General features: G+C 27.7%; 4 protein-coding genes across 4 annotated transcripts; 2 read left to right on the top strand and 2 right to left on the bottom strand.

Moving 5' to 3' along the window:
- The first annotated feature begins 3674 nt into the window (after positions 1 to 3674).
- On the top strand, positions 3675 to 5221 carry LOC134838497 (sulfotransferase 1A2-like). Its single transcript, XM_063854041.1, has 3 exons — positions 3675 to 4056; positions 4111 to 4367; positions 4420 to 5221. Exons 1-3 carry the CDS (start codon positions 3716 to 3718, stop codon positions 4797 to 4799), a joined length of 978 nt encoding a protein of 325 aa, XP_063710111.1. The 5' UTR covers positions 3675 to 3715; the 3' UTR covers positions 4800 to 5221.
- Positions 5222 to 5484: 263 nt separating this feature from the next.
- On the bottom strand, positions 5485 to 6718 carry LOC134838203 (glycoprotein-N-acetylgalactosamine 3-beta-galactosyltransferase 1-like). The gene is made up of 4 exons (XM_063853681.1): positions 6552 to 6718; positions 6185 to 6484; positions 5745 to 6120; positions 5485 to 5688 (listed from the first exon to the last, which is right to left on the bottom strand). The coding sequence occupies exons 1-4, from the start codon at positions 6716 to 6718 to the stop codon at positions 5485 to 5487; spliced, it is 1047 nt and encodes a 348-aa protein (XP_063709751.1).
- Positions 6719 to 7121: 403 nt separating this feature from the next.
- On the bottom strand, positions 7122 to 15801 carry LOC134838192 (glucose dehydrogenase [FAD, quinone]-like). The gene is made up of 5 exons (XM_063853670.1): positions 15773 to 15801; positions 10466 to 10683; positions 9904 to 10377; positions 8206 to 9023; positions 7122 to 7319 (listed from the first exon to the last, which is right to left on the bottom strand). Exons 1-5 carry the CDS (start codon positions 15799 to 15801, stop codon positions 7122 to 7124), a joined length of 1737 nt encoding a protein of 578 aa, XP_063709740.1.
- On the top strand, positions 12931 to 13712 carry LOC134830821 (DNA-directed RNA polymerase III subunit RPC7). The gene is made up of 2 exons (XM_063844409.1): positions 12931 to 13081; positions 13141 to 13712. The coding sequence occupies exons 1-2, from the start codon at positions 13003 to 13005 to the stop codon at positions 13659 to 13661; spliced, it is 600 nt and encodes a 199-aa protein (XP_063700479.1). The 5' UTR covers positions 12931 to 13002; the 3' UTR covers positions 13662 to 13712.
- Positions 15802 to 15949: the final 148 nt, after the last annotated feature.

The following is a 15949-nucleotide window of genomic DNA, read 5'->3' as shown; positions in this document are numbered from 1 at the left end:
GACAGAGAAGGATAAGAAAAATGAGTCAATTGTATTGCATTTGCAACAATGAAAAAAGAAAAATTTTCATTCCCCAAAGAAAAAAGACGGAGAAGAATGTTTCAAGTGCGAATGTAAATAACGTTTAACGGCGTTAAAGTAAATAAAAATGTTTTTTCTCCCATGAGAGTGTTGGAATAAAATACGATGAGGTCTGATTTATTTTGTACAAACAAACAAAAAAAAATTAAAGTACCTTTTGAGGAAAACTCAATTTTATTTTTAAAAAAAATCTACCGCCAAACTGATGACATTTTATTTTCAACCTTTTGAATAGTTTTTATATTTAATATTTATTAAATTAATAATCAAATCATCATCATCATCATTGGAGTGTGCAAAATTTCAAGTGCCTACTTATGTTTATATTTTATAATATTTGCCGCTAAAATAGTAAATAGTGAATTTTGATGACAATTGCATTGTCATAAACTAATAATTTAATATTTTGTGAGGATGTACAATAATAGAAAAAATTGTGGAATTGATGGTTTTGTTTCTTTGTTTGAGAGATAGGACATCTGTCATTTGTGAAAATTTTCATATCTCAATAATACTAATCAGTTTTTGTACATATTTTAATAATAGGGTAAGTTAGTAAATTGTCTTGCAAAAAAAATTAATATTTTGACAAATTCGTCTATTTTAATAATTTTTCAAGAAATTTAAAAAAAATTAAAAATTATTAATTTTTTTAAAATTTTGTATTGAAAATGATATTTTTAGAAGAATTTTCTTCTTATAAAAAATAATTTTTTAAAAATCATTGAATTTAAAAAAAATAAGTTTTCAAATTAAATTTTAAATAATTTTTTTTTTAAATTTAAGTTTTAAATTAAATTAATATTTTAAATTATTTTAAAAATTAATTTAATTTTTTAAATTAATTTTCAAAATTAAAAAAAATATTTTATAAAAAAATATTTTTCAATTTTTTAGTTGAACTGCCTTGAAATCAGTTTTAAATAAGAAATTCTTAATGTAGAAACAATAAAAATAACAAAAATATTCACCAATTTTTTTTAATGAAATTTTGTATGAAAAATTAGTTCAAAATTTTTATTTATTTATTTATTTTTTTTTTTTGAAAAATTTAAAAAAAAAAATTTTAAAGAAAAAAAGTTCGAAATAAATTTGAAGCGGCCTTATAAAAAAATCTGAGGAGTTGACCAAATATCGCAACAAAACTTAGAAAGGGGACAATTTACCGCATTTATCATCAATAAAAGTCCATTAGATTACATTAATCGCACATCGAAACCTTTACAATCAAAACAAACAACCCTTTTTAATGGGATAATAAGGGAAGCACACATCATTGAATTCATCTCCGACAAAAATATATTTTTCTTTTTGCTTAAATAGGAAGACAAAAAAACACATTACATGTTCATCCAACAAATTTGATTTAATTCTCATGTTTCATCGTTTGACAATGTGCATTAAGCTTCCGTTTTGACCTTTGGCATGGAGAAAAAATTGATATATTGACTATATAAGTTTTTTTTTTTTTGAAAAATTTATTTAAGAGAAAGCTTCAAAAAACTTCATAGAACTTAAAAGAAAACTGACAAAAATAAAAAAAAATATTTTAAAAATATGCGTTCTTTTATAAAAGAGGGCCCTAAAACAATAAAAATTAAAGAAAATTTCGCAAAATTCAAGCAAAAGAAAAATGCATGAGAGGCTAAAACTTTAAAAATAAATAATAATTTTCTGAAATAAAATTGTTGGTCTCGAATTATTTTTTTCCTTTGCTTGAATTTTGCGAAATTTTGTTTTATTTTTATTTTTTAGGGCCCTCTTTTATAAAAAAAAACATATTTTTAAAATATTTTTCTTTTAATTTTCTTTACAGAAATTATTTTTATTTTTCAGATTTTCAATATTTTTTTTCCAAATTTTTGTTCTCGAAGGAAAATCGAAACTTGAGTATAAAAGGAAGAATAAAAAACACTTTAAAGACAGGAGTTCATCATTTTACAAACGTATTTAGCAAAACAACACTTGACACAAGTAGCTGTAATCCGCTTAATTTACCATAAAATTATCTTCTCAACTCTTCTCATCAAGAGGAGGAAAATTTTAATTTGATTTCAATTGATATCAATTCAGTTCATTTTTGATAAAGGTGCAAAATTTGCGATCTCTTAGCATTTGGTAAGCGATTAAAAAGGGTGAAGTGTCTGTCTTATTTACACCAACTAAATTGATTTAATTGTTACGCTTCACTCGAATTTTTTTTTTAATTTTATGTCAATCGACTAACAGGTATATATATGATTAAATTAAATTCAATTGAAAAGATTACTTGAAAATATTGTAATGTGATTGGCCGACCTCCCACTGACATTAAATCCTGCTCTTTCAAAATATTATCACACCTTCCTTGTGTGATCAAAATACCTTTTTCTGATAAATAAAGAGAAAAAAAAAGAGAAATATATTCCATTCATTATTGTTTATCCGCAAAATAATCGCGAATGGAGCATATGAAAATACTACTTGCATGTGTGTCAACTTATAATTGCAATAAATCATTTTTTGTTGTAATTTTATTTATTTTGTAAGTTTGTGCAGAACAGAACAGCATACACGATGGCGAGAAAAAAGGAAAAATGCCGTTTTGAACATAAATTGTGGCATTTGAATGTTTTTGCAGAGAGAGTCGAAATGCAATATTTTATTTATTTACACGAAACTGTCGTTAATAAATTATTAGCTAATAAGTGCGAGCCACACATGTGTAAAAATAAGTGACCGATTAATCACGAAAGAATTTTCAAACCTTTTTTTTTTTTTTTTCTTCTTAACTAAATACTTCGACCCCCTAAAAAATCGTAAAATTCGTTTTAAAACACAATGAAAACTTAAATAAGCATAAAACCTCGTGTCATCGTCATTGATTGTTTTCCTCCAATTTCCCTGCGTAAATAATGTAGAATCTTTTTTTACTATTATAACTTTTGAGACAAACGTTTCAAGTGTTTGTCAAATATAAACACGCTGTCATTCACCGAAATTTCATTGTTTGCACTGATGATCGTTTTGTTGTATCTGATGAGGTTGGTATCTGATGAATACTCAATAAGTGGGTAAGTTACTGAAAAATTTATGTTATTTTTTAATTTTTTAAATAGTTAAATCAATTTTTTATTTTTCAATTTTCAAGCTTGAGAACCATCCAAAAGACATCCAAAGGCATTTTTCATAACTTTTGATCAATTTCAAGCTTAAAAATTATCAAATGGGCTCTCAAGATGAAAATTACGTATTTTTTACGTATTTTTTATTTTTCAATTTTTAAGCTTGAGAACCATCCAAAAGGCATCCAAAGGCATTTTTCATAACTTTTGATCAATTTCAAGCTTATAAACCATCAAATGGGCTCTCAAGATGAAAATTACGTATTTTTTACGTATTTTTTATTTTTCAATTTTCAAGCTTGAGAACCATCCAAAAGGCATCCAAAGGCATTTTCCGCAATTTTTGATAAAAATGGACAGTGTAATTACCCACACATTCATCAAAGTACAATAAACCGGTTATATATAAGTTAAGTTATAAATATAAGCGCATTGTATTACAGCTGATTATTTGTTCTTTGATTATTTTCATCGTCTGAGTAACAAAAAAAGATTATTTATCAGTTAATTCTTCATTAAATATCTCAAAAATGTCCTACAAAGTGCACGAAATAATAAAAGAAGCTTCATCTGGATTCGAAAAAAACTTTCACACTCAATTTAAGTACATTTTAAACGAATTTAATGAAGAAATAGATCCAAAAATATGCACCTTAATTAAAAAATACAACACAGTTCAACTTCCCAAAGCCTTTGAAAAGTATCTGGAACAAATTCGAGCCCTGGAAGTCTTTGAAGACGACATTTGGGTCATAACTTACCCAAAATGCGGCACAACTTGGAGTCAAGAAGCAATTTGGCAGATTTGCAATGGAGTTGATATCGACGAAAAAGGCAAAATTTCGATTCGCAACAGATTTCCGTTTTTAGAGTAAGTTTTAATTGAATTTTCTTATAAGAATAATAAAAAATAATTTTTTTTAAGAATTCAAGCAGTTGCTGCTGATCCAACGAACGAATCAGAATTTGAAATTATACAAAAATTGGAGAGACCGAGATTCATTAAAAGTCACTTACCATTAGCTTTTCTACCAAATGCGCTTTGGAATGTGAAACCGAAGATTATTTACGTAACGAGAGAGGCAAAAGACGCGGCAGTTTCTTATTTTCATCATTATTACAATTTATACAATTATTCGGGAACAAAAGAAAATTTCATGGAGCTTTTTTTGAATGGAAATGGTAAAAAAATTTTTTTTTCAAAACTCAACATTTAATATTTTTATATTTTTAGTCGAGTATGGAGACTATTGGGATCATCTTCATCAATTTTTATCTTTGAAAAGCGTTTATCCGAACATGGAACTCATCAAATTTGAGGATTTAAAGCACAACATGGATTCGGTTCTCACTCAACTTTGTAATTTTTTAGACAAAAAATTGTCTCCGGAAAAACTTTCGATCCTTAAGCAACATTTGCAATTTGATTCGATGAAAGCAAATCCAGCAATAAATCCTCCGCATCTCAAAATTCTCGTTCAAAAGCAACGACCTGGAAGTGAATACACTTTTCTTCGTCGAGGTCAAACCGGATCTCACAAAGACGAGATGCCTCCAGAATTTGTCGACAAATTTGATGAAAAAACACGAAAAAGATTGGAAGGCCTTCAATAAGGCATCATGCAAAATTTTTATCGTTATGGGAGAAAAGAAGTTAAGTGACGGAAATTTAATGACTCGTAATTATTAGACAAGTAAACAAATAATTAATTATTTCTGTATAAATAAACGGCGATTGGAAGGAAAAATAAGGCAAAAATAATTATGTGTTGTTGACACTTGAAATTGCAATCCAACCAATTTTTATGTCGTCGTCGTTAAAATGTTTGCTCTCATAATTAATTTTTATTTTATTACCGTAATTGGCGGAAAAATGAAAAATTGAAGAGAGCGGTAAATAACTTGTACAAGGAACTCTCGTTTTGTTGGCATCTCAAAAAATCGCCAAGCATATTCATTCAAACAACTTTTGGTTCATGTCTCTGATTAAAGAAAAAAAAATTAAAAAAAATAAAAATATTTAAATTTTTAAGAAAATAAAAAAAAAAATTAAAAATAAAATAAAATAAAATAAATTAAAAATATGAAAAATAAAAAAATAGAAAAAAAAAATAAAATAAAATAAATTAAAAATATGAAAAATTAAAAAATAGAAAATAAAATAAATTAAAAATATTAAAAATAAAAAAATAGAAAACAAAAAAATTAAAAATAAAATAAAATAAATTAAAAATATTAAAAATAAGAAAAAAAAAAAGGCAAAAAGAAATAAAACAAAATTATTTTTTAAAATAAAAAATTATTTTTCTTTTGGCTTTTTTCCAATATTTTTTCTCGGAAACATTACATCAGCATCTTCTTTTTTAAACTTAACCGGCAAATCCTTAACTTTTACTTCCATTTCGTGCACTTTGAACCGATAAAGCAAATATTCCATCGTCAACATATCCACAGGTTTCATATAATGAAATGCTATTGACGTGTTCGAACAACATTCGAGTCCCTTAAAACATAAAAAAAATAAAATAAAAAAAATTAAAATCATTTTTTTCGACTTACCGTTTCATTGTGATAATATTCTGCACTCGACCAATACCAAAATTTGAGATCAGCTGGTTTGTCGTTCACTAACCATTGTAAACTGACAGGAAAAAATCTTTCTTTTCCAAATTCATCGCGTGTATCTCCAAATGTTACATTTGCTACGTTATACAAACAATGCCCAATTTCAGCATCTTCGGCACCGCCATCGATTTGTGAACATTTTTCCGTATCGTAAATTGCTTTTTCGATGAAAATTTTTACAGCTTCTCGTGATAAAATGTATCCTGCTCCGCCTGATACGAAATGAGTGTTGAATTGAAATCCGAAAATTAATGGAAGATCCGATGGATATGGATAAAGGTAATGTCGTAAGTTTTCCATGATGATATATCTAAAAGTAAAAAATCAAAAAATTAATGAAAAATTCAAAAAATTTGAATTTTTTAAAAAATTACGTGTCATCATCAGCTTTTAGAAACCAATCAAACTCATAAAGATGATGTTGATAAGCATAATTAAAACTCAATTTCGTCTTTTTCCACAAAGTATCTCGAGATTCAACCAAATCCAGCACAGTGACATCGATCAAATTGTTTGAATCCGTCACATTCGACATAAAAAGTAATTTTGTGCATTTCGCGCCCCATGTTTGTTTCACCATATAAGCCCATTCCTTGAAATTCTTCTCGTGAGTAAAAACCATGCATAATATTCGCACTTTTTCATTCAAATTTATTGTTGATTCATTCGTTAAACTAAAAATTTTGAATTAAATTATTAAAAAAATCTACAAAAAATAAAATTTTATGAAAAAAAAATTACCTTGAATGTTCTTTTAGTGATAAAAACTCATTTTTGGTCGTCGAAAATGCTTCCTCGAACGGATAATTCATCTCGATCGAAGGTAAAATGACCATTAGCAGAATCAAAACGAACGCTGAACCAATAAAAATTCCCAATAAAAGCGATTGTTGATGAACTTTTGTCATTTTGCACTGATAAATCCTTCTGCCCGTTATTTTTTTTACATAAGAAGTTCATTCACCTCAATTGGTGCATCATATGTTTTTGATAAAAGTCACGTGTTAATACGAAAAACTGGTTTAAATGCGAAAAAATCTCGTTTTAAGTATTTCTTCTTCCTTTTATTTCAAAATTTGCCGGTAAGTGTGTTTACTTCGATGTCTAACGAGCAACTATTGATTTTGGAACAAATTTGGCAATTTTATATGATTTTTTTTTCGTTGATCAGCTGATTCGTTTTTATTTTATTTTTCTTTAAAATTTTTTTTTTTATAATTTAAACTTTTTTACCTTAATTTTGATTTTTTTTTCAATTAAAAATTATTTTTTTTAATGTTTAAAAATTTGTTTATTTGTTTAAAAAAAAAACTATAATCCCCAATCTTCTTTTATCATATCAGCTGCTTTTTCTCCGATCATCAAACTATAAGCTGCTGTATGACCTGAAGGAGGTTCAGGAATGATTCCGATATCAACAACTCTCAAATTTGGAAATCCATGAACTTTTAAACGGGAGTTAACAACAGTTGTAGTATCAGATTCAGGGCCCATTTTTGTTGTAGCGACCTAAAAATAAAAAAAAGTTATTAATATTAAAAAAAAAAAATTATTAAAAATTTGTTAAAGAAAAATTAAAAAAATTTTTTTTTTCGATTGTTGATAAAATTTTAAAATTAATAAATTTTAAGAAAAAATAAGAAAAATTTTATTAAAAAATTTTTTTAAAAGGAAGACAAAAAAAAATTAAATTTTTCAATTTTTATCAAAATTAATAAATTTTGTAAATTAAAAAAAAAATGTAAAAAAAATAAATTTAAGCAAAAAAATTTAAATATATTTAAAAAAAAAATAATTAAAATAATTTTGAAAAAAAGAAAAAAAAATTTAAAGGAAGGCAAAAAAAATTAAATTTTTCAATTTTTGTCAAAATTTAAAAATTAATAAATATGTAAAAAAAATAAAAATAATTAAAATAATTTAAAAAATATTTAAAAAAAAATTTTTTTAAGAAAGACAAAAAATTTTTTTTTTTAAATTTTTGTAAAAATTTAATGAAAACTGACACAAAAAAAAAATTAAAGAAACTTTTACTCAAAAGCTTAATACGATAAAATAATTTTAAAGTAATTTTTTATGAATGGAAAAAACCAACAGATTACGAAATCCATATCGCAAAGTCATTAATCTCTCCTCTCGTGTGCATAAAGAAAGAAAAAATCTATGGAGACGTCTAGTCAGTTATTTGAACCTGTTCTTTGTCTTTCTACTACTATTACAGTTTTTACAACTCAATTCACGTAATCGCAATTTTTCCGTAAATCAAACAGGTTTTCATGCGTACATGAGTTAAACTTGACCGAATTGCCTTACACGGCATTTACAATAATAAAGCATTTCACTTCCTTTGTGAGATATTTTTAACGCGAAATTACGTTTTTTTTTTCAGATTTACCTGATGATGAAAAGTGAACGACATGTGCATTGCATAACATCGCCAATAATTGTGCGAATTAAATTCGTACTGTAGACATCCAGGCACACGTGCGGGATATAATTGTGCTCCAATTTCTCTAAATGCTGGTTGATCCGTGATACGAATGGCTTCTTTAACGCCCGCAACAAGCGTTTCCAAGTCATGATCGACTTCAAAGTACGGATAATAGATGAAAGGATGTTGAAAGGGATTTCGCGAACGAAGTCTGAGATATCCTTTCGTTTTGGGATGCAACAACATCGGCATATATTGAAATGTGCGTTCATTGAGTAACGGCAAATAAACTGAGTCAAAAACATCCTGCCGCATATTCAGAGCTCTTGTTGTCGATTGTGCCGTGTCAAAGTCAAAAGCGGCAAAAAGTTGCATCAACTCGATGTCAGGATAAAACGGATCCGGATGATCGGAAACGTTTGTCTTCATATAAAGGAGACTTTCGACGCCATTTGTTGTTGCAACGCCTCGTCCATTTAACCATTCAATTACCGGTTGAGGGCCTAAAACGCGTTCCAAATTCGTCAAGTTGTCGATTGGTTTGGCGACGGTATAAATGGGACCTGCGACACCAATGTGCTCGTAAAGAGTATTTCCAACAGGAAGATCTTTGATGAGTTTTATGTTGAGTTCAGATAAATGATCAGCAGGACCAATTCCTGAGAGCATGAGGATTTTGGGAGTTTCGAAGGCTCCAGCTGCTAAAATTACTTCGCGTTTTGCTTTGACTGTGTAATATTTTTTATCGCGTACGTAACGAACTCCGTGAACTCTTCGATCATCTATTGAAAAAAAAAATAAGTTGAAAATTAGTTTTGAAATGAAAATTAATAAAAATGTTAAAAAATATTTTTTTTTGAAAATTAATTAAATAAATAAATAAAAGTAAAAAATTTTAAATATATTTTTAAAAATAATTAAAAATTTTTTGAAATTATAAAAAATTGTAAAAAAATTATTTTTTAAAGTATTTTAAAAAATTTAAAAAAAAAAAAAATATTTTAAAATTTTTTGAAATTAAAAAACGAAATAGTAAAAAAATAAGAAATTTGAGAAAAAAGTTTTTCAAGGAAAATATTTTGAAATATTTTAAAAAATAATTTTTTTTAAATTAATTCATAAAGTTTGTTTAAAAAATTTGATATAAAAAAAATTAAAAAAAAAATTATTTAAAAATTTTTGAAAAAATTTTTTAAAGGAAAACTTTTTGAAATAATTTTAAAAAATTAAAAACAAAATTAAATTAAAAAAAAATATAAATTTTAAAAAAAATGTAAATATTTTAAAATAATTTTAAAAAATTAAAAAAAAATTATTTAAATTTAATAAAAAAATCATGAAAAAAATTTTTTCGAAGGAAAATATTTTAAAATAATTTTTAAAAAATTATTAACAATTTTTTTAAAGGAAAATATTTTAAAAAATTTTAAAAAAATTATTAAAAAATTTACCATGGGGCCAAAATTTTTTAAAAAATAATGAAAAAAAAATTAAAAAAAAAATTTTTAAAGAAAAAGTTTTGAAATAATTAAAAAAAAATATTTTGAAAAATTTAGATAAGGTAAATAATTGTATAAAATATTAAAAAAAAAAATTTAAAAAAAAAAATTAAAAAAGCTTTTTTTTTTTGAAAATTTTTTCAGTAAAATATAAATTTCTTACATTCATTAATCAACAACTTCGTCACCCAACTATTCGTTCGAATATGCAAATTCTTCCTGAATCTCACAGGTTCAAGATACGCTTTTGCCGATGTCATTCTCCATCCATTTCTCGTCTGTTGTTGCATATAAGACACTCCAAGTTGCTCCGGACCATTATAATCGTTGTATCGATAACCTGCTTGTTGTCCCGCTTTGATAAAAGTCTCACAAACGGGCGATCTAAAAGGAACATCTTCAACGGGAATTGGTCCATTGTTGCCATGATATTCGCTTCCTTGAAAATCTCTCAAATACGCCGTCTCAATTTTCTTGTAATACGGCAAAATATCACGATAACCCCATCCTGGATTGCCCAAAGCCTCCCATCGATCGTAATCTCGCCGATTGCCTCGCGTGTAAATCATGTAATTAATAATCGAGGATCCGCCAAGTCCTTTGCCATGGGGCCAACAACATCGATTGTCATACATTCCTTTAAAAAAAAAAAAAAAATTTTTTTTGAGAAAATTATTAACTTTCTTTTTTTTTTTGTTAATTTCGTTCAAGGTCAAAATTCTTACCTAAACAAGCTCTCTCCTGCACCTGTGTGGTATAATTCCAATTGAAACTTGTCGACTGAAAGTAGGGCACAAGTAACGGTATGTCAGTTAAAAGATGCAATTCAGGCATTCCAATCTCCAATAAAAGCACAGTGACGGAAGGATTTTCCGTTAATCGACTTGCGATAACGTTTCCCGCATTTCCTGATCCCACGATGATGTAATCGTACGACGAAAGAGGTCGATGGATGTTGTAATTGGTCGCCCAAACTTTTGTAAATGCCCATGGCGGGATATATTGCTCCGACGAATCAACCCCGTTGAGCTTTAAGGGACTCGGAAATGGCAGTTGAAAAGCAAGTGAACACGGAATTAGTAGAAAAAGCACTTTTAACATCATTATTTAGTAATTTTTAGTTTTTGGAGCAAATTCTTCTCTTGACGACGCACAGTTTTCTTGGCAACTGACTCGATAATTCGATTTCTCACGGATTTTTTCTTGAAACAACTTTGCAACAGCACTTGCACGCACATAACTTGCAATTTTCTCTTCAAGGGTGTTTTGTGATAAAGAGTTTTGTTTAACCTCCTTTAACGTGTTTTTAAATTAAAAATTAAATTAATGACAATGTTCGGTAAAAATTACACTCCTTTCTTTAATTCAACATGTAATTATGTAAGAAAGGCTTTAAAAATTTTTTTGAGATTTTAATCATAAAAGGTTTTTGCATGCCAACTTTTTTTCCCACAATATTGTCGAACTTCTAAATTTTCTTTTTTTTACAATTTTTTTATTCAGATTATTATTCAATATTTGGTTAAATAATAATAATTGTTTTAATATGTTTAATAACAATAATTTTATAAGTGAACCGCACTCGCCGATTGCTGAAATAAGACTCACTTTCATGTAAAAATTTATTATATTTTAAACTAGATTCGTTGTTGCACCTTTATTGCAGTTTTTTGATATCCATATGATATGCGTTATGAACAAGGGGAATGCGAAAGTTGAATGGAAAGTTTGCTCGTACATCAAAAAATTTCAAGAATTCATTTTTTTTTTTAATTTTTTACGATATTAAATTAAATTATAATTTTTTTTTAAAGTTAAGAAAATAAAATTTAAAAAATGGTTCTATGTGAGTTTATATTTCAATTTTATGAAATTAAAAAATCGTAAAAAAATATTAAAAGTATTTTAAGTAAAAGTATTTTAAAATAATTAAATATTCAAAATTTTTTTAAAAGTATAAAAAAAATCATAAAAATTAAAACTTTAAGAACAAAAATTTGAAATAATTTAAAAAAAAAGTTTTTTAAATCATTTAAAAAAAAATTAAGTAAGGTAAATGATTGCAAAAAATTAAAAAAAAAAAATTTTTTTGGAAAGAAATATTAAAAAAAAAATTTTTTAAAAATTAGAAAACATTAAGAAAGTTCTTTTAAGAATAAAATAATTTTAAAAAATTAAAAAAAAAAAGTTACAAAAAGGCTTTTACTTCAAAAATTTTCAAGAATGTAATTTTTTTTAACTTAAACATTTTTTATATTCGTATTTTTTAAATTAATAAATTTTTATGAATTTTGAAACTAAAAAATTTACATCTAAAGAAAATTTTCGTAATTTTTTAACTAAACTTGTGATTTTGATGTATTTTTGCATCTTTCATATAAAATAAAGATTTTTTAAGGTTAAGAAAAAAAAAGACTCTTTACAAGTTTTTATTTCAATTTTATTTTTTTAAAGGAAAAAATTAAAAAAAAATTAAAAATTTTTTTTTTAATTATTTCATTAAATTATAAAGAAGGTATTAAAAAAATATTTTTAAAAAAATTATTATTTAAAATTTATTGAAATGTATATAAAAATTCATAATTTTTTTTTATAAAATGAAAAAAAAAAATTATTAAAAATTTTATAAAATGAAAAAAAAAATTTTTTACATCCTTCAAACATTTTCGTTCCTCATAAGTCATCATATCTGTAGTAAAAATAACGGTAAGTCGTGTGAGCGTAGCATATAAACAATTAATGACTACAAATATACTTAAAATGAGAAAAATTCAGGTTTTCTCTATGTTCATATTCATTTAAATCAAAATACGTAGAATTTTAACGCACATTCGAGCTATGCGGAAAATTCACTCGACAACCTTTATTTTTATTCATATGAACATTACAAGCTATAACTCATAAATTAAGTAATTTGTAAACGTGTTGTGCGTAATTTGTCTCGTAAATGATTAAAAATTAATTGTTTAATTTTTTTTTCAATTTTTTTACGTTAATTCATAATTTTTCTTAACAGCTGATCTGCACCAGCATGCAAAAAAAAATTCCTGCCCGCCCCAGAGCACATGGGCAGGAATTTTTTTTTGCATGCTGGTGCAGATCAGCTGTTTTATCAATTTAATTCGTCTCAACTTGAAATGTGTTTGACGTAACTTTTTTTTCACCCTGTTTTTGTTTGTTTACATCGTGTTTCACGTTATTTCAGTGCCTCGAGTTCATCGCTGTTCTTTTTAATGAATAAAATTAGATAAATAGCAATAAAATGGCAAACAGAAGTCGACCTGGCAACTCATCTTTTACTCCAGATCAACTACATGCCTTCGGAGTGTCAAATAACAAAGGTAAATATCATAAATTTGCAAATTTTAACAAAATTCTCAATAATTTTTTACTTTTTTAGACATGCCAGTTCAAGCAGGTCCTCCGCCTTTATTTCCTCCATTACTTTCGAAGCCGGTAAAGTTAAAAATAACTTCATACACGAGCGACAAGATGTTTTGGGATGAACAATTCATCTTCGAGATGAAAGAAACGCCGTATTATTTGTCAAAAACTTCTGATAACATCATTGGAGCGAGCGAAAAACCAAAAGCAAATTTCGTTTACAGTCACATGCCAGCAGAACTTCGTCCTAATTTTACGAAAAAACACAAATTACCGAACGACGGAGGAAATGCAGTGAAAAAAAGTAAAGATTTCGACTTGGAAACGCGACTGAAAATGTTGGAACAGAAAGAAATGATAAAAGTCAAGGAAGAACCGAAGATAAAAGACGAAATGGAAAGTGAAGAGGAAGAAGATGCGGGAAGTGAACAATTTGACAATGAAATGGATGACGAGAACGACTATGGGAACAATTACTTCGACAATGGCGAAGCGTTCAACGAGGAAGATGACATGGATGACGGGCCTGTTTATTAAAAAAAATAAATTTCGCATGATAATTTGATAAAAGAAAAAAAAATAAAAATTATTTAATTTTAAATTAAATTAAATTTTTAATTTTAATTATTTTAATTTCTTTTAATACTTTTTTTTTAAATTTTTAAACGTTAAACGTTAAATTTTTGAAAATTTCAAGTCAAAATTGAAATAAAATTTTACAAAATAAAAATTTGAGAAAAAATAATAATTTTGGTCACGTGACTCAAAAGATTTTTCATCTAAATTTTCGAATTTTTTGTAATTGAAAATTTTTCGATTACGATAAAATATTACAAAAAACAAAATAAATTTGTCTTAAAAAGACATTTTCTATCGAAATGTAGAAAAAAAATTTTTTAGGTCACGTGATCAAAAAAAATTTTTTTTTTTTTATTTTTAAAATTTTTATGTTCAATTTTGAAAATAATATTAACAAATATTAAATAAATGTTAAGAATCAACGTTTAACGTATAAAATGTTTAAAAAAAATTACAATCAAAAAATTCTAAAATATTTATTTTTTTTTCTCATGAAAATCCTTTTAGGGCAAAAAATGAAAATATCAAATTTATTTAATCAAAAACTACAAAAAAAAATGTCAAAAATTTTAATTTTTTCCTCCTGATTTTTTTTTCGACAAAATCGGAGGGAGGGGGTGACATAAAGTGAAATAATTAAATTTGAAGTCCTAAAATGAAGCTATTTGATTTATTGAACAAGATTTTCTTTTTACACATAGGTACTTTTTTTTCGCGTGGCAGATACGACGACTAAAATCTAAGACAAAACAAATGCTTTTCAGGTAAAATCGTATCCGATGCCAAATTGAAATGCTTTTGGTAAATCGCCTTTTTGCATCCGAAGCGGTTGTGTGTAATTAAGTTCAATGCGTGCCCTGCCTCCCAAATTAAATGCGAGTCCAACGCCAACAGCACTTCTTAAACCTTCCGTCGTGTATTCGCCATTGCCTGAATGCCCAACATTACAGAAGATTTGCGTCCTAAAGAGTTTTCCAAAACCTCCGAAATAACTGCTAAAAGGTAATGGAGACCACAAATGCGCCGCCGTGATCCAATAAATATTTCCGCCTGTTGCTGCGCCGTCTCGTTGTTCTCCCGCGCCTCCCGTATAAAAGCCACGCAACGTTTGAGGACCTCCGAGATAAAATTTATCCGCCATGGCAACGGGCTCTGTTCCTTCACCAAGAGGTAAAATTTTTCCAATTCGCCCCGAAAGTTGAACTGACATGCCCGCGAACAAGGGACAATTTATCTCGCCGTGCAAGTCATTTTTGAGATATCCTAACCGCTTGAAGGAACTATTCATGAGTTGATGACTAGTTGAGATGCGAATTCCCTCCGAAGGGAAAACAGGCGAATCTCGTAGATCGTAAATGACGTTGTACGACAAAACATTTGCCATTTTCGGACCGCAATGCTCTCGAACGAAGAACGGCGTGTTGCGATACATCGGGATTGTGTCACGAAGATACACTTCATACCGTAACGAATGCGAAATCAGGTCTTTTGGGAAATTTCCCGTTGCTTCAAATGCAATCCCCGTTTGTGCCGTCTTGAATTTAGACCAATCGAAGAGTGTAGCATGTCTCAAAACAGCCATCGATAGTTCGGGTTTGTAATCTCCGAGCGCTGTATGAAAATATGGCTTCGAAAACTTCAGTTGAAGTTCACTTGTCTTCAAATTGCTGTAACTTCCGTTCAAAGAGAGTCTTTCGCCTCTTCCAAACAAGTTAGGGGTCGATAATTCCGACACAAAACAACCCTCATGTTGATCAATTTCAGTGCCGACACTCCCCGTGATACGAGAAAGCTCTTCGCCATGGAAAATAATTTCATAACCGTTCGGAGAAGCATTCGGTCCTTTACTCGTATCGACAACAGCACTCAAATTCTTAAAAACGCCAAGTTGTTTCAACGCTTCGAGCGTATCTTTGACGCCTTCGAGCACTTCTTGCACATTTTTCGCGGCAAAAAGCTTCTTGGATGTCCTTTCGAGGTAATCGTCGTACGTGCGTTGAACGCCATCGATCCGAACACGATCGATTCGTGCTTTAAAAAGGCTAAAATCAATGCGATCGCGCTTTTGCTCCGTCGTTTTTGACGTTCCGGTTCCCATTTTCTTCGATCAACTGCTGAAAAATGAAAAAATAATTTTAATAATTTGGTAAGTTTTGAATTTTATTCTTACCTTTTTTTCCTAAACCGGATTACTTCATCATTTTTTGCTGGAAAATCGTCAAAAATCTCACATTTCTCGCAGCTGA

Source organism: Culicoides brevitarsis, chromosome 1, assembly GCF_036172545.1.
Source record: "Culicoides brevitarsis isolate CSIRO-B50_1 chromosome 1, AGI_CSIRO_Cbre_v1, whole genome shotgun sequence".
Taxonomy (NCBI): Eukaryota; Metazoa; Arthropoda; class Insecta; order Diptera; family Ceratopogonidae; genus Culicoides; species Culicoides brevitarsis.
This window is presented reverse-complemented; position numbering and strand designations above follow the sequence as displayed.

What these genes read in the sequence shown, in the direction of transcription:
- LOC134838192 (XM_063853670.1), bottom strand. Translation starts at nt 15,801, where the DNA reads ATGGGAACCGGAACGTCAAAAACGACGGA. An exon ending in GGAACGTCAAAAACGACGGA is followed by an intron (nt 10,684 to 15,772) that starts GCAAAAGCGCGA and finishes CATCCATCGACC; the next exon opens with TCTTTCGTCGTACGATTACA. An exon ending in GAAGTTGTTGATTAATGAAT is followed by an intron (nt 9,024 to 9,903) that starts GTAAGAAATTTA and finishes TTTTTTCAATAG; the next exon opens with ATGATCGAAGAGTTCACGGA.
- LOC134838497 (XM_063854041.1), top strand. Translation starts at nt 3,716, where the DNA reads ATGTCCTACAAAGTGCACGAAATAATAAAAGAAGCTTCATCTGGATTC. An exon ending in AACAGATTTCCGTTTTTAGA is followed by an intron (nt 4,057 to 4,110) that starts GTAAGTTTTAAT and finishes ATTTTTTTTAAG; the next exon opens with AATTCAAGCAGTTGCTGCTG. An exon ending in GCTTTTTTTGAATGGAAATG is followed by an intron (nt 4,368 to 4,419) that starts GTAAAAAAATTT and finishes TTATATTTTTAG; the next exon opens with TCGAGTATGGAGACTATTGG.
- LOC134838203 (XM_063853681.1), bottom strand. Translation starts at nt 6,718, where the DNA reads ATGACAAAAGTTCATCAACAATCGCTTTTATTGGGAATTTTTATTGGT. An exon ending in TCACTAAAAGAACATTCAAG is followed by an intron (nt 6,485 to 6,551) that starts GTAATTTTTTTT and finishes CAAAATTTTTAG; the next exon opens with TTTAACGAATGAATCAACAA. An exon ending in CTAAAAGCTGATGATGACAC is followed by an intron (nt 6,121 to 6,184) that starts GTAATTTTTTAA and finishes TTTTACTTTTAG; the next exon opens with ATATATCATCATGGAAAACT.
- LOC134830821 (XM_063844409.1), top strand. Translation starts at nt 13,003, where the DNA reads ATGGCAAACAGAAGTCGACCTGGCAACTCATCTTTTACTCCAGATCAA. An exon ending in CGGAGTGTCAAATAACAAAG is followed by an intron (nt 13,082 to 13,140) that starts GTAAATATCATA and finishes TTACTTTTTTAG; the next exon opens with ACATGCCAGTTCAAGCAGGT.